Source organism: Cnephaeus nilssonii (genome assembly GCF_951640355.1).
Source record: "Cnephaeus nilssonii genome assembly, chromosome: 7".
NCBI classification, from domain to species: domain Eukaryota; kingdom Metazoa; phylum Chordata; class Mammalia; order Chiroptera; family Vespertilionidae; genus Cnephaeus; species Cnephaeus nilssonii.
Window position 1 is genome coordinate 78,075,734 of NC_137078.1, and position 25,023 is coordinate 78,100,756.

General features: G+C 42.9%; 2 protein-coding genes across 10 annotated transcripts in view; both read right to left on the reverse strand.

Moving 5' to 3' along the window:
• MACF1 (microtubule actin crosslinking factor 1) overlaps window positions 1-25,023 on the reverse strand; it is a 331,345-nt gene that overhangs the window by 161,173 nt on the left and 145,149 nt on the right. For all 9 annotated transcript variants that reach the window (XM_079776973.1, XM_079776975.1, XM_079776977.1 and 6 more), the window contains exons 6-20: window positions 13,043-13,209; window positions 11,934-12,046; window positions 11,725-11,831; window positions 11,220-11,339; window positions 10,976-11,071; window positions 9,934-10,061; window positions 9,757-9,850; window positions 9,398-9,552; window positions 8,477-8,753; window positions 7,141-7,269; window positions 6,109-6,186; window positions 5,168-5,329; window positions 3,427-3,531; window positions 2,734-2,829; window positions 537-662 (exon numbers count right to left, since the gene is read on the reverse strand). In XM_079776973.1, coding sequence (XP_079633099.1) covers window positions 537-662; window positions 2,734-2,829; window positions 3,427-3,531; window positions 5,168-5,329; window positions 6,109-6,186; window positions 7,141-7,269; window positions 8,477-8,753; window positions 9,398-9,552; window positions 9,757-9,850; window positions 9,934-10,061; window positions 10,976-11,071; window positions 11,220-11,339; window positions 11,725-11,831; window positions 11,934-12,046; window positions 13,043-13,209 — 1,953 coding nt within the window. The remainder of the gene's footprint in view (window positions 1-536; window positions 663-2,733; window positions 2,830-3,426; window positions 3,532-5,167; window positions 5,330-6,108; window positions 6,187-7,140; window positions 7,270-8,476; window positions 8,754-9,397; window positions 9,553-9,756; window positions 9,851-9,933; window positions 10,062-10,975; window positions 11,072-11,219; window positions 11,340-11,724; window positions 11,832-11,933; window positions 12,047-13,042; window positions 13,210-25,023) is intronic.
• On the reverse strand, window positions 20,333-22,013 carry LOC307102708 (uncharacterized protein; the record flags this gene model as incomplete). The annotated part of the gene is made up of 1 exon (XM_079776407.1): window positions 20,333-22,013. Exon 1 carries the CDS (start codon window positions 21,506-21,508, stop codon window positions 20,333-20,335), a length of 1,176 nt encoding a protein of 391 aa, XP_079632533.1. The 5' UTR covers window positions 21,509-22,013.

A 25,023-nucleotide genomic window follows, 5' to 3' on the forward strand; every position in this document is an offset into this window, starting at 1 on the left:
CATAAATAAACTGAATATTGCATTATATATAAAGATTTAATGTCCTTAATTAAATTCCATTTTCTAAAGCCTCATCATTACCAAAAGAACGTTGCGAAGGAGGAAAAATTTGGTTCAGGTCTAGTTCATTGGGAGTTTTTGTTTTAAAAATTCTCTTCACATGAGAGACTTAAAAAGAATTTTATGTCAATCCCCTTCGACCCTATACCTCATCTTTGGCTCCAACTACTGAATTGAAATAGTTAGGAACAATGCAAAGAAAGTATGATGAGCACTAAGTGGCTCAAGGGGAGATGACTAGGCCTTTACTTCAATAACATACCCAAAGGAATCTTATTAGCAACCTCTTTAAGGAAAGAAAAGAGAAAAGGAAAAAGAAAGAAAAACTGATTAAATTCCATTAGAATGTGAGGCAAACGTTATAACAATGACCCACTGCCCTGTAGCTTTCAAGGATATAAACAGCAGCAGCTGAGAGGGTTTACTCTCTTTCTCAGAGTATGTTTCTGTAATCATCCCACTGATGCAACACCCACCATTGAGTCCTGGAGCAAGTCCTCAAGGCGGGATAAGCTGGTGTTGTGGTCACAGGAATATTTTCGTTTGATGGAGTCTTGGAGGTTCCTCAAGAATGACTCCAGGTCTCGTGCATCACTGAAGAACTGTGGGGATAGAAGGAAGGCGTGCCTTGTGTTCATTACATCACAACACCAAGATCTTAACTGAGAAAGAAAAATCCTACTATGCAGAGTTGAGCAAAGCTGATTAGACTCTCCGGAGAGTGATATTTCATTACAAAGGCCATGAAAGTATAAACTGGAGGCTTTATATTGCCTCAGCCGGGAAATAGTGCTGGCCAGCACAAAACCTACTGAACCCCATGGAAAAGTCAGTCTGTTTCACCCTCTCAGAAATCACTGCTCATTCCTTTTGACTTCGGACTAGTAACAGCACTTGGTTGTGAGGTATAGTTCACAAAAGCCTAGATGCTGAGTTATCAAATGTTTTAATTTATTGATGTAATTACAACATGATCAGGAAGATGATTTAACTTAGGGCAAAACCAAACAGAGATAATAGTTTATTTCCTCTGCCCATCCTCACTTGAAAACAAGTAGTATATTTTGCATGCTGTGACAAATTGTAGAAAAAAATGATCCTAATATTTTACAGGTCTTCCCATCAAGAGATAGTCAATTTCTCTTCCCCTTGAAGCTGGGCATGGCCACATGACTTCCTTTGGCCACTGGCATGTTAACAAATGTGACAGCAGAAGCAAGTACGTGTGACTGGGGCTTCCTCTCTCTTGCTGCTTGTGGAACACAGGCACACTGTGAAGAAGCCCAGGATAGCCTATTTGGATGCTAGAGACTTGTATACAGACTTGTACCTCGTCACCCCAGACAGTCAGATATATGAGTGATGCCATTTGGGACCAACTAGCCCCCAGTCTGCCTGCCAGCTGCCTGCAGCCAGGATTAAGCCAGGCAAGTTGAGAAAAACCACTCAGCTGAGCACAGCTCAAATTGCCAACCCATAGAATCATGATCTAACTAAATAATTGTTATTTTAAACCACTAAGTTTTAGGGTGCTGGTTTATACAACAGAAGATCACTGACACAGATCACTTTTTTGGCTTTTTAAAAAATATATTTTTATTGATTTCAGAGAGGAAGGGAGAGGGAGAAAGAGACAGAAAGATCAATGAGAGAGAATCATTGATCGGCTGCCTCCTGCATGCCCCCCACTGGGGATCAAGCCCGCAACCCAGGCATGTGCCCTTGACCAAATCAAACCTGGGACCCTTTAGTCTGCAGGCCGATGCTCTTTCCACTGAACCAAACTGGCTAGGGCCACAGATCAGTTTTTAACCTTGCCTTTCCCATATATAGGGGTGAACAAAAGTAGGTTTACAATTTTGAGTACACAAAACGGAGTTTATTCTTGCATTATTATTTATTAACTAGAGGCCCAGTGCACGAAATTCGTGCACGGAGGTGGGGGATCTCTCAGCCTGGCCTGCACCCTCTCCAATCCAGGACCCCTCGGGGGATGTCCAACTGCCTCTCACAATCCGGGACCACTGGCTCCTAACCACTTGCCTGCCTGCCTGATCACCCCTAACCCCTCTGCCTGCCTGCCTGATCGCCCCTAACTGCTCTCCTACCAGCCTGATCACCCCTAACTACTCCCCTGCTGGCCTGATCGCCCCTAACCGCCTCTGCCTCGCCCCGCACCCAGGACCCAGGATTCCCTCCTCCAGATGGTTGCAGGCACCCAGGACCCGGGGCAGCCACAGCCACAGGGGACCATGGGCGGGCGGCTTTGCCTGGGCCGCAGTTGCAGGTGCCCAGGACTGCGGGGCGGGCAGATTGTCCCTCTCCCAGGCCACAGCCTGGCTGGTCTCCGTGCCTTTTTCGTGAGCTCATTTGTGCCTGGCTGTTCCCCATGCCATTCTCCCCAGTGTTGAGTGTCTGAGCAGTTCCTGTGCAAGGGCATGAGGACATGAGGGCATGAGGGTGTGATGACCATTTTCATATTAGCTCTTTATTAGATAGGATTATTGTATTTCCATATAAACTGTAAACCTACTTTTGCCCACCCCTGTGTATATGCACAGACACACAAAATCTCTTGCCAAAATAAAAACAAATATTCTTCTCATCCTCTACAACATACACACACACAGTTACACATAAACATGCACACAGAAAAACACAAAGCCCACATACCTGAAAGTAAGCAGTATTCTCTTTCACATGCTGCTCGACACACAAGCACAGCTGTTTCATCCACTGCAACTGGGACTGGACAGCGGCACTGTAAGCCTGCAACCACCAAGCACAGACAGCAGGGCATGAGATTAATTGACCCAAAATATGCGTGCAATGCTCCCTTCCAAGGACAAGGCTGCCAATGATAGAGAGGATACAGAAGATACATGGCGGTACTTGATTGGCAGCCGCTCAATGCTTCCATAAGCAAGAGGCTTGTCTTTTATCCAACATGATTTTGTTAGAAGGGGTTACATAGAAAAGGCCTCTTCCACACTCAGTTGCAACTACATGATCTGGCCAGCAAAACCCAGGCATAAATAAACCCTCCTGGATTGCTCCACTTCTCTGGGCAAAGGCACCACATCAACAAGAGACAGGACCTATCCGGACAGTTATTTGGGAAATATGTGGTCCAAGCCATTTTCCCCATGAAGTTAGGATTCAATCTTGTTTCTCGTAGTATTGCCCATAGACCATCAAAACTGTTTGCAGTCTTTTGGGGGCTGGGATGAAAAGGGAGAAACCCCAAGACAAACGATCCCGGACATTTCCTCCAGGTCCTGCAGCAGAACAAAGCCTCTGATTTGAGTACTTTTATAAACAACCACCTCTGAGCACTTGGCCCTTACATGTTCTCAAGTCACATACCTCCACAGTCTGCTTGGCTGGGTGGTTCTCAAGTGATAGCAGCTCTGCTGTATCTTGTAGAGACCGAAACACATCCTGTTTTTCCTCCAGTTCCATTGTCAACTCCTGAAAATTGAATTCAACTTTATGCAATAAGTGCTATTAAGGGAAGAGTAGCAATAAAAGGCTCTGTTCCCTGCCCTACCTTTAAAAAGCCTGCAACACTGTGGCTAATGCCAAAATGAGATGCATGAACAATACATGCCAAAGGAGTTCAGAGAACAGCAAAAATGCTGGAATTACTGGCAAATGATTCACAAAGGACTTGGGACCCCAGCCAGAGCTGAGTAAGTGGGGGAACACAGGATGAGCACTGGAAGCAGAGAAAGGAAATAGCTTGGCCAGAGTGGCCAGTTCATGGCAGCACCCACTAACACCGCACCTGACACAACAGCGGATCTGTATCACTGACTGGTTGGCTTTGCTAAGACTATTCCCTCAGACTATGGTGTCCACCTCTGGCTCGAAATTCTATTCACATTACAGGACCCAGTTTAGATGCCAGCTCTTCTGTGAAGCTGGGTACTGAACCTTAGAATCAGATTTGACTGGTCCTCCTTGATGCTTTCCAAGCACCTTATTTACATTTCTTTCATGGCTTTATTTCCATCCTCATACAGACTGTTTATTGTATTATCATATCTATTATTTCTTCTTTACTTCAGAAGGATCCTATACCACTCTCTATTCAGGAATAGCTTATATTTTTTTAAAAAAACCACACTTCTAAATTAATGGAATTAAAGTATCTAAAGTGTTAGTAAAAACGTTTCCTATTTGCAGAGGGTTTATAAAATGTTTAAAAATCCTCTGAGATGTAGAAATACTAAAAGTAGCAAAAAATAACCCTACTTATTTATATACATCTTTCACTGAAAAGAATACAAAGCATTGTCCCATAGTCCAATGCTGAATTTTCCTTCCCATTTCACAAAAAAAGAGATTGATCACGGCCAGTGTGTCTCAGTGGTTGAGCACTGACCCATGAACCAAGAGGTCACCTGTTTGATTTCCGGTCAGGGCACATGCCTGGGTTACAGGCTCCATCCCTAGTAGGAGGCATGCAAGAGGCAGCTAATTGGTGTTTCTCTCTCAATGTTTCTATCTCTGTCTGTCCCTCTCCCTTCCTCTCTCTCTCTAAAAATCAATAAAAACTTACTTTTTAAAAAAGATATTGAGACCAAAAAAATTATTAAATGGAGAATTCAGCATTTCTGAGAAGCCAAGAGTATACTTCAGTTAAACAATACTAAGATTATTAGTTATTAAATCTTACTGAGTCTTTTATAAATCCCTGTGAAGGGGTACTATTATCCCATTTTACAGAGGTCCAGACAGATTAAAAAAACGTACTCAAAGTCACTGAGCTAGTAAGTGGAGGGATAAGTTAACTTGGGTCTAGTGCACTCTGAAGCCTATAATCTTAACCACAAAGCTATATTGCTTCTGAAATGACTCTACTTGCATGCTGCTCCATGAACCCAAGACTCTGCCTTTCTCAATGCATTCTAAGTAATTCATTCCAGGGCTGGATTTCCCTCTCTCCATGGATACTTCTCACATATACAGATGCATTAAGCAGGGTCCCTATTTCTGTCTAGCAGAATGAAAATCCAGGAACCCTAGCTCTCAGCAGGCTAGACCCTCTGTCTCCTTCTGCTGCTATTACATAAATATGACAGGCATGTTGTGCTAGACTCACTGAGAAGTAATTTTTCTTGGCTGAGATATTAGGATTGTTGTCACTCCAATCATATGCTAGTTCCTCTTCCTCTTTCTCATTCAACCAAATTAACTCAGCTGTAGCTCTGGAAACAAATTTATGCAGGCTTTGAAGGTGCCTCATCCGGAAGCTAGAAGTTTCCTAGACAAAGCAAGGATTACAAAGTTAAACCACCAGACTTTCATCTACAGAAGATAGTACACTTGACATCAAAGTGAAGAATAACTCAGGAAATGAATTTTGTCTTGTTTTTTAAACTCTGGGTGCTTCTCCATTGACTTAGATTTAGTACAGGATTCCAGAACCCTTGTCAATTTTAGCTAAAAGTTGGAACTCACCTGGCCTTTGTGGGGCTCCCTGGATAAAGAATGATCCTGGGCCTGTCATACTCTGAGCAATCTTGAATGACAGGAAGGAAGACTACAGGGAGAATTCCCTTCCCTATCAACCTCAAACTTTTAGTTTTGGTGTCTCAAAACACAGGTAACCGCCCTGACTGGTTTGGCTCAGTGGATAGAGCGTCGGCCTGCGGACTCAAGGGTCCCGGGTTCGATTCTGGTCAAGGGCATGTACCTTGGTTGTGGGCACATACCCAGTAGGGAGTGTGCAGGAGGCAGCTGATCGATGTTTCTCTCTCATCGATGTTTCTAACTCTCTGTCCCTCTCCCTTCCTGTCTGTAAAAATCAATAAAATATATTTAAAAAAACAAACAAACCACAGGTAACCACTGATAGCTCTACTTAAAACTTTCTGGGGCAGTGGTTCTGCTCCATTAAGAAAATATTATATACATATGAACAATGGCAAAGTACATGATGTAATTTAATAAACAGAAAACCAAGACAGTCAAATTAGGGAAAGGAGGTGTTTGGAGGAAACCAGATTCTCCAGGAACAGAACACAGAGTTAGTCAGTTTACCTTCAATTTACAATACTGCGTCTCCAGCTTTCCAAGAGTTTCAACATAACTAGTATGAAAATTCTGAGACATTTTTCCCTGATAAGAAAGGAATGAAACAGGAACACATTAGAGATAGGATAAGTAAACTATATTTATGACATGGTTTCAACTATGTAAACATTATGTCTGCACACAGGTAGAGACCACTTACTCTGAGAAAATAGAAGCTTAGATAATAAACTCTGGGTCAGATTTTACAGCTTGGAGCAGCACTACACGAGGAACAGTTCAGCAGGGAGAATACTGTCTTATTATTCTAGTAATTCTGGAAAGTTTCTTAAAAAAAACACAAAACCTATGCCTAATGATTCCAAAATCATTCAACTTCTTTTTTGAAGGGGAGAGCTGAAGTAAAAAAAAAAAAAAAAAAAAAAAGGAGCCCAGCTGGTGTTGCTCAATGGTTGAGCATTGACCTCTGAACCAGATATCACAGTTTGATTCCTGGTCAAGTCACATGACGGGATTGCAGCTCAATCCCCAGTGTGGGATGTGCAGGAGGCAGCCAATCAATGATTCTCTCATCATTGATGTTTCTAGCTCTCGCTCCCTCTTCCTTCCTCTCTGAAATCAATAAAAATATATTTTTTTAAAAAATTAAAAAATGGGAAGGTAGAATGAGTAAAGAAGAGAGATTGAACAATTTTTCTACACCAGCTCTCTACTGCAGACAGAAGGTGAAGTGGAAAGAGCATGAACTTTTGGAACAGAGGGTCTGAGTTTGGAAAATGCATCCACTACTTACCAATACTGACCTTAGCTTTCAGGATCACTTCATTTTTGCCAAAAAGAGTTAATAAAAAAAGTATCTTTCCCACAAGGTTATTTCAAGAGCAAAAGGACATTTCATGTGAAAAGGAGTTTGCTGTAAAGTGCTGCTTATGGTTACCATTCCTTGCCAAAGCCCCCTTCTCCTTAGGGACAGCTGTATCGTGCGTACTGCCCTGTTACCCACCCTGACTACCTCCCTAATGGATTCTGACTGCCACGCACCTCATACAACCTGGCCTCTTTGACACTTGAGCCCAGCTCTTCCACACTCGTATGAATGTGCTGCTGTGTTTCCAGCTGCAACTCCACACTAGGCAGGTCATTGCCCCACTCTGCTCGCTCCAGTTTCATCTGAAAAAGAAAAACACATATATAATAACTTACTGCTAAGTTGGCAGAAAAAGAAAATTGTCACAATCAACTTTTGGACAAGGGGGCTAGAGGTAGAGGATTGGCAAAAGGATATCTCCATTATGATTTCTTACAGAAAAATATGCCATAATCACCCCCCAAGGAGCTAGAAACTAAACCCCACCAGCTACAGCAGCAGAGGCAGGCTTTTGCTGCTGCATTATGGGAAGATGTTCCTAAATTTACCAACCAGGAAGGTGTTTCCACTGGCTGAAGATGCTTAACTTTATAGTTCAGGCATTTCCCTTTATAGAGTCTCTTCATTTCACAATAAAAATGGATATAAGAAAGAAATATCTGAAAATAATAAGCTTCATTCACGGCATCAACTATTGGCCAATGAACTTTAAAACATTAGCTTGTCTTTGAATGTTTTTATTTATTGGTACATGGGGACTCCATCATCAGAAGATGGGAAATATCTCACACAAACAAAAGGGTTAGAAGGATAAGGAGGACAATATTGAACTTGAACCATTATCCAAGAACAGTTGTCGCCAACTGATGGTCTGTGAGGTCCGAAAGTTGGCAACCGCTGTCCTAGAATACATGCAAATAGTGCCCCCTAGGGATGTAAAGTACAGCACAGGGAATACAGTCAATAATATTACAGTAAATATGTATGGTGTCAGATGGATACTAGACTTATTGGGGTGATCACTTCGTAAGTTATATATAAATGCCTACTCGCTATGTTGTACACCTGAAACTAATACTATAATATTATGTCAACTGTAATTGAAAAATAGTTTTCTTTTAAAGTGCCCCTCAGCATTGTGAAACAAAGAAGCCTTGCTTAAATGTAAGAGTTATGGCCAAACACAAAAAGTGAAGAATTAAGCTTCTCTGCCAATGAGGAAATTTCAGAAACAATAACTGAGATTTATAGACTCTGCAACTTCTCCCACAAGCTCCCACTTGGAGCACAGTTAGCTGAAGGGAACAAATTCTCTAATGGCTTTAAGTCAGAAAAGTCTATGCTAGTCAGTGTGGAATTTTGAGGATGTGAGCTGATCCAATCCATTTAAAATTTAAGAAAACAGGGGTCTGAGTCCTAGGCAGCATCAATAATTAAGGGACACAGAGCAACATGGTCCTCTTAGATAAGTTGCTGTGCACTGTACAAGCATTTGGAATATTCACCCACCTGCATTTCTTCTACCCAAGACAGTAGTTCATACACAAATCGGAGATTGCCTTCATCTTCAGAGGACGAGATAGACACAAGTTCAGCCCGAGTCATGGGCTTTCGGAACCAGGAGGTAGAAGAAGAATGGGTTCCCTTGGTCAGGGGTTCTGCCTTCAGATGAGTAGTGGTTAAAGTAGAGGGTGGAACCAATTCAAGTGAAGTGAAGTGGCCCTTCCGATACAAGTTTGTGCACTCTAGGCGCAAGGTGACCAGCTCATCCTGCAGACGCATAACCCTGAAATGTAAGAAGAGAAAGGAGGAGACTTACATTTGTAATGTACTTTTTAAAATAAAATCTTGCCTATCCATTTGACAAGGATGAGGATATCAGAAAAGAAAGTGTTACATGAATGCAAAGTGATATTATTAACATCTTCATTGTACAGAGTTGGCAGAGAGGCAAATATCAAATTACAGTGTTAACTAGAGGGAAGCAAATACCTGTGTATATAACTTGAAGGTGGTATAACAAAATAAACAATAGATTAGGGGGTCCAAAGATGTAAGTCTTAGTCTTGGCTCTGTATAAGCCATGTGTCTTGGGTGATCTTCATCCCCTTTGTGGGTCTTAGTTTCCTCCTCTACAAAGTGACGTATCAGATCACCAGCATTCTAAACCAGATCTGGTACCCACCCCTGCAGGCCACTCTGAAGTATGTGGGGTGTTATAAGATACCACAATGATTAGGAAACCCTACACTTACTTAGTGGGCAGGGCCTGCAATAAGGGGAAATTGTCCTCCACCATGAGAATTTCCCAGCCAAAATACCTGTAGTATTCCTGAACTCTAAGGTCAAGTCACAAAATTCAATACCTGACTCCTGAGCCATGAGCCTCAGCAGTAAGCAAACTTTCTGTATGAGTTCCATGTTCCTCACCTAAAAGCCAGTTCTTCTAGCTGGTAATAGTTCTCATCCCGTAGGATCTGGAGATCCACTTGCAGCTGCCTGATAAGACCTTCGCATTCCTGAATGTACATGATGACATCTGACTCGCACTGCACTGGTTGTCCTGACTCCAGGTGAGCAGCGTCCTGAGGGAGAAAGGGAGAGTAAGAGTGGGAACACTCCCATTGCTCCCACCCACTAGGACTAGGGAGCCAAGGGGCCCACTGAAATTCCAAGAGTAAGGAAGTAGCACAGCTGGATGCCTCAAATGTTAACTTCAACTACTGGAACACAGGGCGAGAAGTGAAAAACGTGACATAAGAAGTGAGACAAAACAGTCAGAGACTTACAGCCTGCAGTGTATTCTTAGCTAGTGTCAGTTTTTCTTCACAGTTCAAAGCACCATTCTGGATTTTGTTTGCAATTTGTAGCAGCAATTCCAGCCTAAAATAAGATCAAAATCAGAGTCAAGTGTAGGGCCCAAAGCATCCCAGTAATGTCAGATCCGCTTCAGGCTCTGGACTCACCTCTCTACGGCTGGTCGAAGTGATTTCTCTCGCTCCAGCATCTCGATGATGAGCTTTCCCCACTCTTCTTCTACATCATTAGGGTGATATCCTTGAGGCAGTTTAATTCGGCCAAATTCAATCCACACCTAAAAAAACCCAGAGATCCTTTTAGTCCAAAGCACAGCCATGCCCCAGGCCCTGGTTTTAATTTATTCTTTGCCATCACTTCTTGCTTCTTTACCCAGCCATTTAGCAGTTTTCCCATTGTCTAATAATAGACAACATAGGAATATTTAGCAGTACCTCTCCTTGAGGTGAGAGCAAAACAATCACCTCTAAATGCTGGGACTCCTGCTCTAAAGCCTTCCATTCCTGATACATGTTACATAACTCCTCCTGTCCTCTCAATAACCCCCATTCAAATGCCCATCTCTATGGCTCCAAATTCTCTAGGAATCAAAATGTGAGTGGAAGTCTCTTTTCTTTCCATCTTAGGGAAGACTTAGTTTCTCTGAGAAATAAGAAAACTCACACAAAACTCTAAATTTCTGAATGCATGTTACTTTTTAAAAAAGATTTTTTGTTTTGTTTTTTGTTTGTCGGCTTTGTTTTCTTTAGGGAGAGAGAGAGAGAGAGAGAGAGAGAGAGAGAGAGAGAGAGAGAGGGAGAGAGAGAGAGAGAAACGATGTGAGAGCAAAACATCCAGCAGCTGCTTCCTGCACACCCCCCTATCAGGTATGGAGCCCACAACCTGGGCATGTGCCCTGACTGGGAATTGAACCAGCAACCTTTAGGTGCATGGCACAACGCCCAATAAACTGAGTCACATAGCCAGTGCTAAATGTATCTCACTTTTCAATAGGCCCTTTAGAAAATGTAGATGGTTTCTACTGCCCCTTTCTACAAATTTTCAAGACCAGCCGAGAATGATGCCAGATTTGTCACCCTAGCATATTGCTGTTAATGCAGGCTGGGAAGAGGATGCAGGAGGTCTAACAAAGACACAACAAAAGAGCAAACCAGCAACCCCCAAGTCTCAGCAAAGGATAAGCTTCCTTACCTCCAATAACTTATACAATTCCTCAATTCTTGCTTTTTCTCTCTCCTTGGCCAGAATTTCTGTTTCTTTGAAGTGTATATACTGGTTATAAAGTGCCTACAAAATTAAAATGTGGTGAATAAATGGGTACAAACAATGTGGCCCAAATTTTGGTACCACCTCACCCAGAAACCAGCAGCAACAGCTCCGAGACTTATTCCTCAGAATTAATTTATAAAAAATCAATGCAAGTCCATAATTTTACCTTTAGTTCAACAGGGTTCTGGGGAAAAGATTTATCTGACATCAATATTGTATGCTGTTTGATCCAGGGAATGAGGGAGTCCACTCGGCTTTGGTATTCTTGCCACCTGGAGTCTACTTCCTAATGTCAAAGGGTAAATACCACACATTTTCATTCTGATTAGCAGTATGAAAAACAAGTACATCAGAAAGTAGCTCAGGCCACCCCAAACCACATAAAATCCTTTTCCTGTTCAGTGTAACACTCAGAGTCCCAGTTTCAAAGTTCCTCAAGGGCTCCCAAGATGGGATTCAATTTCCTGACACCTAGAATAGTCTAGGCTAGATGCTACAAAATTAGTGACAGACTCACTCCCAGGGACCAAGGACAATGACCGTGTATGAATACGGTATAGATTCAGTTTGCTCTGTATAAAAATGCTCTGTATACCATGAGAAATATGGTTGACTCAATACATTCTACCCAAACAAATCAAAGTCAGAAGGTATTTTAAGTGTTCTTTTACCGTAGCACTGATCCCTTCTCCACCCTCAGGGACTTTAGGGAAGGCATCATAAATCGAAGACACATAAGTGATTACAGACTTTTCATCTGGAGATGGCACATCCACATCTGAGAGGAAGGGTAAGAAATGTCTTAGTCAGAACAAAGGAACCTTCCAGGAGAAGGAACAGTAAATATTGCCAAACATACTTAACTTGGGTCCACTCTCACCTTCTGCATCCAGTAGCCGCGTGACGCCCAGTCTTTCTGCCACTTCGAAAGCCTGCTCCAGATTCTCACGGTTACTCTGGATCTGTACCCTCTCCATGTCTACCAGATCAGGCCTGTAAAAGTCCACCAACACACATGAAAGGTCACTGTCTACACGCCACACATGAGTTCACACAAAGAAAACCTTAAAAGTACCTAGTACTAACTCCATTTTCAACTGCACTCCAGGAGCCCAGCACTCCCCAATTCAGAACTTACACAGTCGTAGCCTTGTTGTGTTTCAAGGGAAAGGTATCATAAGCTACTACAGAGTGAAAATTGGGGGGCATGTTTATGACCACTAAAAGTGTATTAATTTTTATTTTTGTCATTCAAAATTCCTGTCTTCCTCGCTCACCTCACTCCAGCCACCTGCTCTTCCTCAGCTCTCTAAGCAAACCTCCACATCAGGCCTTCTGTACTCGCTACTTCCTCCAACTGAAACACTCTGACCCCTAGAGGCCTGCATGACTCACGCCCTCACGGCTCTGCTCCAACATCCTCATCAGAGAGACCATCTCTGACCCTCTGTCCAAAATACCACAACCCCCCATCTGTCACTCTCTATCCCTCCATTGCACTTACCACTGTAGGACAGCAAACATGTATTTGTATGTTGCCTAATAAACAAATAACCTCCATGAAAGCAAGAACTTCTGCTGTTTTGTTCACTGCTATTTGTGTCCAGTGCCTAGAACAGTGGTCGGCAAACTCATTAGTCAACAGAGTCAAATATCAACAGTACAACGATTGAAATTTCTTTTGAGAGCCAAACTTTTTAAACTTAAACTTCTTCTAACGCCACTTCTTCAAAATAGACTCGCCCACGCCGTGGTATTTTGTGGAAGAGCCACACTCAAGGGTCCAAAGAGCCGCATGTGACTCATGAGCTGCAGTTTGCCGATCACGGGCCTAGAACACTAGGAGTTCAGTACACATTCCTCTTTTAAATGAATACAATGAATCAGATTCTTGATTCTTGGTTGAGGGGAAAAGTGACATAATAATTAATTACAAACAAGAGATGAGAAGAAGCCCCTCCAGGCATACTGAAATTCTACTGCATCTACCTGTATCGATGAATAAGTGCATTGAACATCTTCCCATCACTCCAGCAGGAGGAAAAGTTGGTGCACTTGATTCCGGTGTAACCAGCTGTCACCTTCTGGGTCCATAGGAGCAGCTTCTCCTTGGCTGACATGTCCCCGGACTCTCCACTAATGTAGATGTCAGAGATCTGCCAAAGATAGGACATGGAGTAACCTTCTCCCTTCAGACATACGGCTCTTAGAAGAAGGTTTGGGCAGGGAAGGCATGGTCTCTCAGACATCTCCATTAGGTGCAGCAGGGAGTAACCGCCTCCCTGGTGGTCAGTACAGGGACAATCGACAACAGGCACTTTTGAGTCTCTGAATATTAATTTTATAAACTCAACTCATAATAGGTTAGATTAAACATCAGCAGAAGATACTTTAAAATTCGGAAGAAAAAAACGAAAACACCAGGGCTAGGAACTTTTACTAATACTTTATTGAGTATGAAAGAAAGCTGCAGGCTAATCTTACTAAGATGTCCAACAAAAGGCTATGAGAATAAAAGAATATGGGTAGCCTGCATGGAGTCTTGAAAGGGGAAATCAGTAAGTATTGCCTCTAAGATTTTGACAGTAAAATGGTGGCCTACCCAGCACATTCCAAGATTCTCGTCCCTTGATAGATACATTTCAATCAGGCTGCCAAACTTTGACAATGCCAGCTGATAAATTCATCCTACAAATCCATCCTCCACCCACCACCTCACTGCTCTGACAACCTTCAGATTATTATGTCCTTCCCATATAATATCCTAAAGCAACAAAATGCAGAGTGGCCATTTCAAATACTGTATCACTGGGCAGTTAAATTCTTTTTTTGTTTTGTTAATCCTCACCCAAGGATATTTTTCAATTAATTTTTTATTCTTATTGTAAATTAATTAAATTGCATCAATCAATCTCTAACAAGTATTATCACACTGTAAGTCTTCCCCTAAAACTCAATCAACTCCAAGTACAGGGGATGAGGGGCAGCTACAGGATTGCAAAGCTGAGGACCCAACAATAATGGATAACAGCACCCAAGCCATCATCCCGTAAGTCCGGTGAAAATAGCCCCTCCCTGGTGCCAATTCTACTCCAGTTCTCCTTCACATTTCTAGCTATTGTTTCAATGACTAGATCACCCCTCACCAGTGACCTATCCCAGTACTTTCACTATAGCCACTTCACATACATATTAAGGCAAGACATTGTTGGGCACAGGAAATAGATTTGTTGAAGTTAAAAGGGATAGAACTTGAATAAACAAAATGAGTTTTTGTGTTTTTTACTCAAAAAAGAAATTCCAGTTAATTGACATTGCATGATTGTATGTCCGGTACAACCACAGTCAGTCCCTCTGATAGTATTACCTATCTGCCAATCACAGTATCTTTGTATATTGCACTGAAAATAGTTCAATGAACAGCTTTACTTGGGATTTTCTACAAAAGCTTTAATGAGACAGGGAAGTGTTTGGGTCCCTGGAGGGTTGGATTAAGGCCCTTCCTAGACTGTGAACTGAATGAGAAAAATGGGATTATTGTCACAGCCATCTCAGGAATTAAATTTGGCGTTTGTCCCTCTTCATTTAATACTCACACATGATGTGCACAGTGCTGTCCTTTAGAATACACAGAAGCTTTTACCTTAATCTGCCAAATGCAGAAACCCAGCTCCCGTGTCGGGGAGCTCTCTCCCTCCCGCCTTGCAGAGAGGGAGAGCAGCCTCACTGCCATTCCGGAGACCACGCACGCCTACCGTCTGAAGGCCTGATTCATTCCTTTTCCGAAACATACCTAGTAACCTCATTAGTTCTTAATAATTTGACAAGTATTTACTAAACAACTCATCTGTGCTTAACACAATTCCAGGCACCACAAAGAAGAACAAAAAAAGCGTAACACCATTTATTTATTCTGCTGTTATTTCTCGAGCAATCAACAACTATGTTCAAGGAGCTGTGTTTAAGTTCTTGGTATCTCAATATAAAAGCACAACCTTGAGCTTCAAGTCCAAGCCATTTAGTAGAGGAGGCAATATACTGTACAGACAGGTCAACACTGACAGAGATAAGCAAGTAACCCAACTAGCAATTCCAAGGAACTTCTCTGAGACAACAACATCTATGCGGAGTTTTAAGATATGAGTAGAAGTTAGCCAGGTGAAAAGGGGGGGACAAAAAATAGACATGCTTGCTCTGCATGTCTTAGTTAAGACATGCCATATCTGGCTGAAATAAGGCAGTCCGCAAACGTTCCCAAATGCTAACAGGTGAATGGAAGAAAGGAATGGAGGAAGGGAAGCTTTGTGGTTCTCTTGAATACATACACTTTTTGAAATTTATTTACACATACAATTGTTTAAAATTAAGTGGTACATCTAATACATTAATTTTTTTCTTTTTTTAATATGCATTTTTATTGATTTCAGAGAGAAAGGGAGAGGGAGAGAAACATCAATGATGAGAGAGAATCATTGATTGGCTGCCTCCTGCACGCCCCCTACTGGGATGGAGCTCGAAACCCGGGCATGTGTCCTTGACTGGAATCGAACCCAGGACCCTTCAGTCCACAGGCTGACGCTCTATCCACTGAGCCAAACCAGCTAGGGATGTAATGCATTAGTTTAATGCTTTTTCACTTTTACATTTCACAAAATTATGTTATTCAAACTCTGCATCTTTGACATCAATGTCTTTTCCACCAATAAATCTACTTAAAAAAATAAAGCTGTTGTTTGAATATTCTAGAAAACATCTTCTACATTTCTAAGATTTCGGAGATACATGGAGTCACTGGAAATTTCACTCTCAGCCACAAGAATCCAGTTGCATAACACTGGATTTTTTTTGGTTTCATTCATTCTATTGGTGCTTATGATTTCTGTAATGTGACCACTTGTTGTCTGTGGGTGTTTTATAAATATCTGAGTAATTTTAAGTTTTTAATGTGATTACTACTTATATATAATTATCTTTAACACCTCAAATTAGGAGGTTAAATTCCCAAGAACAGTAACTAAAACTTTCTTAAATTTTTGGTCTCTCTTTTTGTTTAATCAATTATGTCAGTTGATCTCTACAAAAATTGATATACTAGTAAATTGAACTAGCAGATGGTGACCCAAATTCATTCATCCTTTTCAATGAAATGACTATGATTTCACTGACAGACCAATAAGAAAGACTTTATAAAGTCAAATACAAAGAGAATCACTTTTTTCTGAGGGCTAATTTCTGGAGGGAAAAAAGTTTTATATTTAGTCATATGTGGTAGATCACATGAAAAAGTTACATATAATTTAAGACCCAAAAGATCAACAATAATATAGCATATGATGATATCCAAAAGAGGATCTTGGCAGAATGAATACTAAGTATGGATTGAAGTGATAAAAAGTATTTCTTAAAGAAGTATGATTTCAACACACACTTGAAGGATATTATAGAACAGAGGAAGAGAAAGAGGAAATGAATTCTAGGCAGAAAGTGGATACAAAGATTGGAAGTTGAAATAAGTTAAAACAGGAATAGTAGATGATTAAGGGGTTGACCTGTTAAAATAAGAAGGTGCAAATTGGCAACTGATATAGGAGAAAAGATTAGATAGAATAGATGCTGAGGTAGCAGGTGTGGTTGGAATACCTGGCTGAGGAGTTTGTATGTTGGATAAGCCTATATATATAACTCTCAGGGACTGAGACTAGGTATAATGAACAGATACTTGATTCTCATGTCCTGAAGTTTCTAGCTGACCTCATCCCATAACAGAGAAGGCACCAGACTTTAAAAACTTTCACTTGAGAGCAGAAGAGGGTACAGAACAGTTATTCATGAAAAATGCCTGGATAGAGGTATCTAATGACAGCTGTGTTTTACCAACATCAGACTCAGATAGAGGTCGGGGGTCAGTATTCCAATCAGAATCTTGAAGCTCCCTCTAGGGAATATAACTAGAATGGAAATCCTAGGTCACAGAATATGGATAGTTTTCAATTCTACTAAATATAATTCTCACAGCAACCCCACAAAGTACATACTATACGTATCCTCATTTTAAAATGAGGAAATTATGTCACAGAGAAGTTAAGTAACTTGCTCCAAGGTATAGTGCTAGTGAGTAGTAGAGCAAAAATCCCAACTTAGCTTCACACTTGTAACCACTACTCCTATACTACACTTCCTGTATTCTAGATATTCATCCTTTTTTGTACATGCAGCATATAATAATTTTTCCAGTATTCTTCTTAACTTTCCATTTGGGATGAAAAATTAAAAATGCATACAAAAAGAGACAGACTGTACCCATAACCCAGTTTCAGCCATTATCAACTCATAACTTACCCTGTTTCATCTATACTCTACCCACTTCATTCATCCCCTATTATTATGAAACAAATTCCAAATACATAATTTCTTCCATAAACACTTCAGTATGTATCTCTAAAAGATAAGCACTCTTTTTAATATAATCATACCACCATTGTTATACCTACAAAATAATGATTCCTTTTAAGTAAAAATTTTTTAAAAAGAAAAAATCCTTTCTTAAATAAAACTCTTAGCTATAATTTTAACTGCTACATTCCTACAATAGTTATCATCTAGTTAATTTTGCTCTCTTCTTGCAATACAAAACCAATATTAGTAAAACAACTTTCCCTATAACTAAGGAGGAGAACTCGGAAAGGGATACTTGTAAACTGAAAGAATGAGCCCAGAAAATAATATACCAACTGATCTCTTCCTCAACATTACTAGCCCCCAATTATAGATCTCACTATCACCCGAGATTGTAGGGTCTATAGGGTGTGGGGCAAGGACATTGGAATAGAGCCAAATTCTTTATTCAATAGAATCCACTAACAGTGTGGGCAGGAACTTGGCAGTGGGAGCCAAGATAGGGAGGAGGATGGGATTTTTAACAATTTTCCTTGTTCCAAAAAGCCAGGTATTGTGCATATTGATGGAGTAGGGAGTTCTCCTGAGAGAAGGAATGGGCCAGAGAAGGCCTTGGTCTGACATCAAAGTGCAATGCTGTTAACCCACTCCCATCCAGCTCTAAATCCTCATCTACTTGTCACTCTGAAACCATTCTTGCCAGCTGACCCCTGCCATCCTACTTCTGTGTTAACTATTTCTTGACAAGGAGAGAATCAACTATACCAGATGAACAGAAAGCAGGCAATTTCTCTTCTTTTATCTAAAACCCGCAAGAATAATGAGTTTCCATTTCTTTCTATCCTGAAAAGAACCAAAACCCACTGCAAAGTGTATGTCCAGCCACAGCCTAGTCCCATTACCATGCTCTGGAATGACCAACAAGAGAGACTGTATGGCCCGAGTTATGCCAAGGACAGACACCTCTCTGGAACTTGAATTATTTTCTGAAGAGGGTTACTGCTCTAACATATTGAAAACAAAAAAGCACATAAAACATACTGAACAGCAAAACAATCACACCACTCTCAATACAGGCAAACTACTGATCATGGTCCAAAGGTTTCTCCCACCTATTTTTTCCCTCCCTCCCTCCCTCCCTCCCTCCCTCCCTCCCTCTCTCCCTCCCTCCCTCCCTCCCTCCCTCCTTTCCTTCCTTTCCTTAAAAATATATTTGTATTGATTTCACAGAGGCAGGGAAAGGGAGAGAGAAATAGAAACATCACTGATGAGAGAGACTCATTGATCGGCTGCCTCCTGCACACCCACACTGGGGATCAAGCCCACAACCTGGGCATGTGTCCTGACTGGGGATCAAACCCTGACCTCCTGGTTCCTAGTGGAGGTCATAGTGACCTCCTGATGCTCAACCACTGAGCCACGCACGCCTGCCAGGCCAATCTTTTCTTTAAGACTCCTCATGGAGTAGTTCTGAACCTTCCCTCCCAGTGAGGAAATCCCATACTAAAAGTGCCATGGTCACCTACAGTCCATTATCTAGAACTGATTTCCCTTAAAATGTTATACTCCTAACTTTCTAAAAATCTCTCTCATTTATCAGCATGAATCCTAAAATATTATGATGCCTCCACAACTTCAACTCAACGCTAGTGGTATCAAAAGAGCAACCAGTTCAGCAGTTGGCTTTATCCCCAACTACTCTAGATCCATTCCCCACAAAGACGAAAGCTGACTTTGATATTCCTTCTTATTTAGTGAAACTCAAATACTTGTACACCCACCCCAGCAACCTGGTTGCCTTCCTTCCCACCTTCACACACATACACACACACACATACACACACACATACACACTTTTATATGGGAAAGTCCAGGGAGGCCTCTCGCCTAGCCATATAATGAATATTTTCCAGTGGCCACTTTCCCCTGCAACTGTTGGGAGTCTTCAAACTCTGTAATAACAAAGGGCACTGAGATGGGCCTTTTTATGCAGGAAACTTTTCCCCAAAGAGGACACTGTAAACACATCAGCTTAAAGTGTGTGTCTCTCCCCAGCCTCATGCTGCTGGTGATAAGCAGGCACCAGCAGGTAGGCCACATCCCTATTGTGCAGACATCAAGGCGGCTGCCCTACTTCACCTCCCGCCTCTTGCTGCTCTGGGATCCTAAAGTGTTTATTTCTGCTGCAGAGGGTAACATGCCAACAAAAGTTCTTTGGTCACTGGTGCATTATAACTTCAGTCACTGGCCACCCAGGGCCTTGCTGAGTTCTCCTTCCCTCTCAGGGTTCAGATCTCTTGAATTCTCACTTGCTCCTTGATCCTAAAAACATTCCCAGCACCATCACTACTACCACCACCAATGCCTTCATATATACTTCACGAACAAAAACCTGTCAGAGCCATAAACAAATCCAATCCAAAAACCAACTTTTTCTAGCCTCAAACCTTCAAACTGCCCTAACCCCCTCTCTGGATTAATCTCCGGACCACTCTATGTCCCTCTCATCTAATGCCGGAACTAGGAACCGAAGGACCACTATCCCTGTCCCCCTCTACAAATACTGAATGAGTGTTGTCACTAGCTGTGTCCCGAGGAGTGGGATTGCATCAGCTCTAGTAAGAGCGTCATAAGAGCAATTACATGAAGTCAGTTCCTCCGCCCTTCAACATTCCTCACCCCTTCTCCACTCACTTCAGAGACTACACCACAAACTCCTTGTGCGGGGAAGCTGATAAACAGACCTGCCCGAGAGTAAGTACTAACTAGCAATGCACCTTGAGATAGCCCCACCAGAAAGCTCGAGCAATTGTGCTGCCCGGTTACCCAGAATTAGGGACTCCCCAGAGACAAGGCTTGGCTCCAAGCACCCAGGGGCAGACCTCAGGCAGTCTGTTTGCCAAGCCCAGCAGTCACTAACTCCCAGTCCCTGACATCGGCCCAAGTTTGAGAAGAAGCCCCAAGATCCTCACTGCTCACTCCACTCCACTTAAATAAGCTTTGGGCCAGGAATCCAAACAGCTGCTTGCATATCCCTTGGACAGGCCCACCTACCTCCTCCAGACCCCATGATGGGGTGTGGCTTGCCTCCAAAGAAAGGGTGCCGTCCTCTTCTGAGAACGACACGGAGCTCTTTTCCGGTTCTGTATCTTTAGGCCGGATGCCACGTAAGTGCGGCCCACTGCTGCCATAGCCAGAGGAGGGCAAAATGCTCACAGTCATGCCACTGATGGACAAATCACTCTGAGAAGCGGGCAGTCTGAGACCCTCGTGGGGCACTCGACCCATGTGGGCAGGCTCTGCGCCTCTGTGGCCCCTCGACTGCTCCGACAGTGATGAAGGGACAGAATGCTCTGCAATCCAGGAACCTGTCTCAGAGGCACTTAACATACCCTTGGATCCTCCCCATACACTCCAGCCCTCTGGAAGTTGGTCTTCATTTCCTGTGTTGCTGGGGAAGGTGCTGCTCTGACATCCCGGCGGAGTGTCTGCTTTCTCCACGGCGGTCTCTCCTTGCAAAGGCAGCAGCACAGCCCTGCTGCTGCAGGATGCTGTCCTCGGAAATTCCACCAGTTGGCTCACTGACTTCTCACAGTTCCTCTCTGCTGGGTTATCAAGCAGGTGAGCGATGACAGTCATCCCCTCTTCCGGGGAATCCCAGACCCCTCCGGCAGCTGATGAGTCATTCTCTAGCAAAAGGTGGGCAGTCTGGATCTCCCCCTGGAATCTCTCCTTCACCTGCAGGATCATCCCTTGATCTCCCACACCTGAGCTGGGGGCCGAGTCCTCAGGCACTAAAATGTCTGGAGGGGGATGTTCTACCCCTCCCACTCCTTCCTCCTTCTGGAGACTCACTATTAACTTCCTTAGGGCTTCTGTTTCTTCAGTGACTCCAGTTCCTTCCAAGGGTTCTTCCTCAGGGGATACCTCTGGAGTAGGGGTTTTCTTCCCCCTCCACTTCCTTTTGAACCGAACCCTTTTCTTAGGAGATAGAGGAGCCTTCTCAGGAACAGCTACTGAATTTTTTGGCTCCTTCACACAGCCCAGTGAATTTCCCATCGCTTTTCTCTCCTAATCTCAGCAAAAATGCAGCTAAGCCAGTCCTGGGATCCCAGAGCAATCCCAACCGTGGTTTCATCGGATTAGATGCCCATTTAAAAACATGCACTGTGCCGGCAATCCTTCCAATTCTTTCTCCCTCCCTCCCCGCCTCTCTCCGTCTCTCCCAGCCGCTGCCGATTCAGACAGCCATCTTACAGGCTCAGAGCTGCAACAAGACAAATTCAAAGCATCTCACTGCAGTTCAGAAATCACTTGACCTAAAAGCAGACAGAAACCGGATTGGCTGCAGCTTCATCTCTCCAAATATGAGGTAATTGGAGCACTGCCCTCAGAAACACAAACAGAACGCAAAAAGGAGCTAGAAACCAGGGGAGGGGAGAAATTAGGGAGGGAGAGGAGCAGGGGGAGATTGTAAGAGTAAAGGGAAAAGGGAGGGGGAAGAGGAGAGGCCACGGGAGAAGGTAATGTGAAGGAAGAAGGAGGAGGAGGAGTAAAAGGGAAAAAGCAAACCAGCACTGGAACCAACCAGGAACGGAAGGGCTAAGGGCTGGGGATGCTGCAATTATGGCCCCCAGACTCTGAAAGGAAACAGATTTCAACTGTTGTACCAAGACATCCATAAGAAAATATCTAGCAAGATAGACATATTCTCTATATTTTTCTGGTCAGAAATAAAATTATTTTAATCAAATTATAACCTAAGCGAGACTAGAGCCTAATTCTCAGAGTTAAAAAAAACACAGGCTTTAAAGATGAAGACTCTCGTAGCATTTATTGAGGGAGGGAGGGAGGGAGGGAGGGAGGGAGGGATACCTGTTAAATCTGCTGACCAATGACACACAGGAAAAACCTGGAAACCAGTTCCGAGTGCAGGATCTGGACCACTCGGTAAGAAGGACACCACTTCCAAATACAACAGAAAGGCTATGTGAGGACGTAGTGCTGCTGCTGCTGCTGCTGACAGCTAACTACTTCAGCACTGGTTCTGTGCTAAGCCCTGTGCTAAGCTATGGATTATCTTATTTAATTCTCATAGTAACCATAAAAGGTCAAAACTATTATTTTACATTTGACAGGAGCCTTAAGAAAGTTGATTAGTTTGCTCAAGGCTACACAGCTAGTAAGTGGCAAAGCCAGAACCTGAATTGCTGTTTAGGACTTTTAAGATCAATCCCATGTCACACGAGCTCTAATTGTGGCAGGGATGGAAGTCTGTACTTGGTTCCGTAAAACAAGAAGGTCCCCCCCTATTCTGAATTGGCTACTAGACTCACTTGAACCCAGGTCTCAAACAAAGAGGTAACACTTGCTATTTAGGAGCAAGGGAGGAAGTTGCTAAAATGAGGCCCGGATGGTTGTTCCTTAAATTGCAACAGGGCAGGAAATGTGAAGAATAGGTCTAGAAGAAGTTGGATTCAAAAGTCACCCTGTTATGTCACTGGGATTTGTCCACCCCAATTTTCAGTCTAGTGCCTGACAGATGACACACCACCACCCAAAGGGCTCTGAATGGAGTAGAAGGAAAGAGGTTATGTGAGTTTCTTGAGTTGCAGTTATTTCATCTCTGCCAAAAGGATCCAGCCCACACAGCGAGAAGCAGCCTGCCTAGCGCTAGCTACGCCAGCCCTAAACAGTTGTATCAGTATAGTTCTACCCACCTTCCCTGGACACTGAAAAGTCGCCCTCACAAAAGGAGAGCAACGAGAAGCCCTAAATCACCAGCTCCCACTCAACCACTTCTGAGGCCCTGCTGACAACCCGTGCTTCACAGCTGCAGTGGCAGCTCGCCCTCAGCCTTTGCCAACTGCAAAGCTGCAGCACCATCTTATGGCCACCACAGGCCACAGCAAGCAACAAGACAAGGAGATTAGCCTGCAACATCAACTTAATCAGGCTACCGGATAGCATTTACTCACCAAAAATCTGGCATTCCAATGCAATTCTCTAGGCAGGCACCAGGCCTTCATTCCTCCAACCAAGAGAACTGGAACTTTTAAGATGCATACCTTAAGGGCTAAGCTTGAATTTTATTCATGAAATACAAGCAAACCAAATTCCTGAAACTGATCAACTCAGGGCCAAAAGAGACAGCTGTTTAATATGACTGCTGCTGCTGTAGGTTTTTCTGAGAAGCCTGACAGAACTGTGCACATTGACTTTTAGGAGCATTTTCTTTTTCTTTTCCTTTATTGATTAAGGTATTACATATGTGTCCTTATCCCTCATTGCACCCCAACCCCGCCCCCCCCCCCACTCATGCCCTCACCCCCCTGGTGTCTATGTCCATTGGTTAGGCTTATATGCATGTATACAAGTCCTTTGGTTGATCTGGGAGGATTTTCTTTTTAAACTTTTGCATATGTCGGACAAATCAGGCTTTATTGCCTTCTGCTCCAAAGAAATAATGGCTAGGAAAGGAGCAGAGGGATTTTACTAAGGCAGACCTAGGTTCAATTCCCAGCTCTGTTAATTTAGCAGTTGCGCAGCTTAACTTGCTAGGTGATTCCGTTTCCTTGCCTGTAAAATATGAACACCACCAACTACTAAATGGGGTTGTAGAAAAGGTGAATGAGATCATGTCTATAAAGTGCTTGGCTCAGTGCCTGGTCTACAGTAAACCCCTTTGCTTCCCATTTATTCCTGGAGCTAAAAGACACTCCACCACCACCGCCACCCACCAGGGCCTAACAGACGCTTTTTCTTGACTAGGCTCTAAGGCAGGGGTCCTCAAACTTTTTAAACAGGGGGTCAGTTCACTGTCCCTCAGACCGTTGGAGGGCCAGACTATAGTTTAAAAAAAACTATGAACAAATTCCTATGCACACTGCACATATCTTATTTTGAAGTAAAAAAACAAAACGGCAAAAACACCCGCATGTGGCCTGCGGGCCATAGTTTGAGGACGCCTGCTCTAAGGAAAAGGCATGTTCCAAGGTCCAACGTTTGGGCGCTTCTTTTTCTTTGCAGGAGCTCTGCTTCTACTACTTAACGACGTTCACTCTGATCACCAGGACTCTCCCTGGGTCTCTTCTCATTTAGCTGAGCTCTCAACAAGTGGCCTGCTGCCTTCTGGGAAAGCACCTGCAGGGCCTACCTGTTCGTCCTGACTTCTTTGGCTTTTTCTCATTAACTGTTTACTTTCCATAGGAATCCCACAAAGACAGCCAGAGTGAGACTCCAGAGTGAAAGAGCTCCCTCATTCATTCCACAGACACGCACAGTGCCTCATCTATATGCCAAGAACTAAGCACCGTAAAGTTCACAAAAAAGTAATCCTCAAGGCCACCCATCTAAGACCACTCTTGATCTGAACTCCTTGAAGTTTTCACATTTCAGTGCTAGATATACACTAGTATTTAATAAATAACTGAGAGTTGGAAAACTAATTTCCTTAGATTCTGACTTCCAAGAACTTATCTTTATCTAGATGTAAAACCCCAAAAAGTCAGTTGGTCTCTGTTTGTTTGCTCATCAGCAAATGGGTACAGGAAAACAGACATCACAGTCTATTT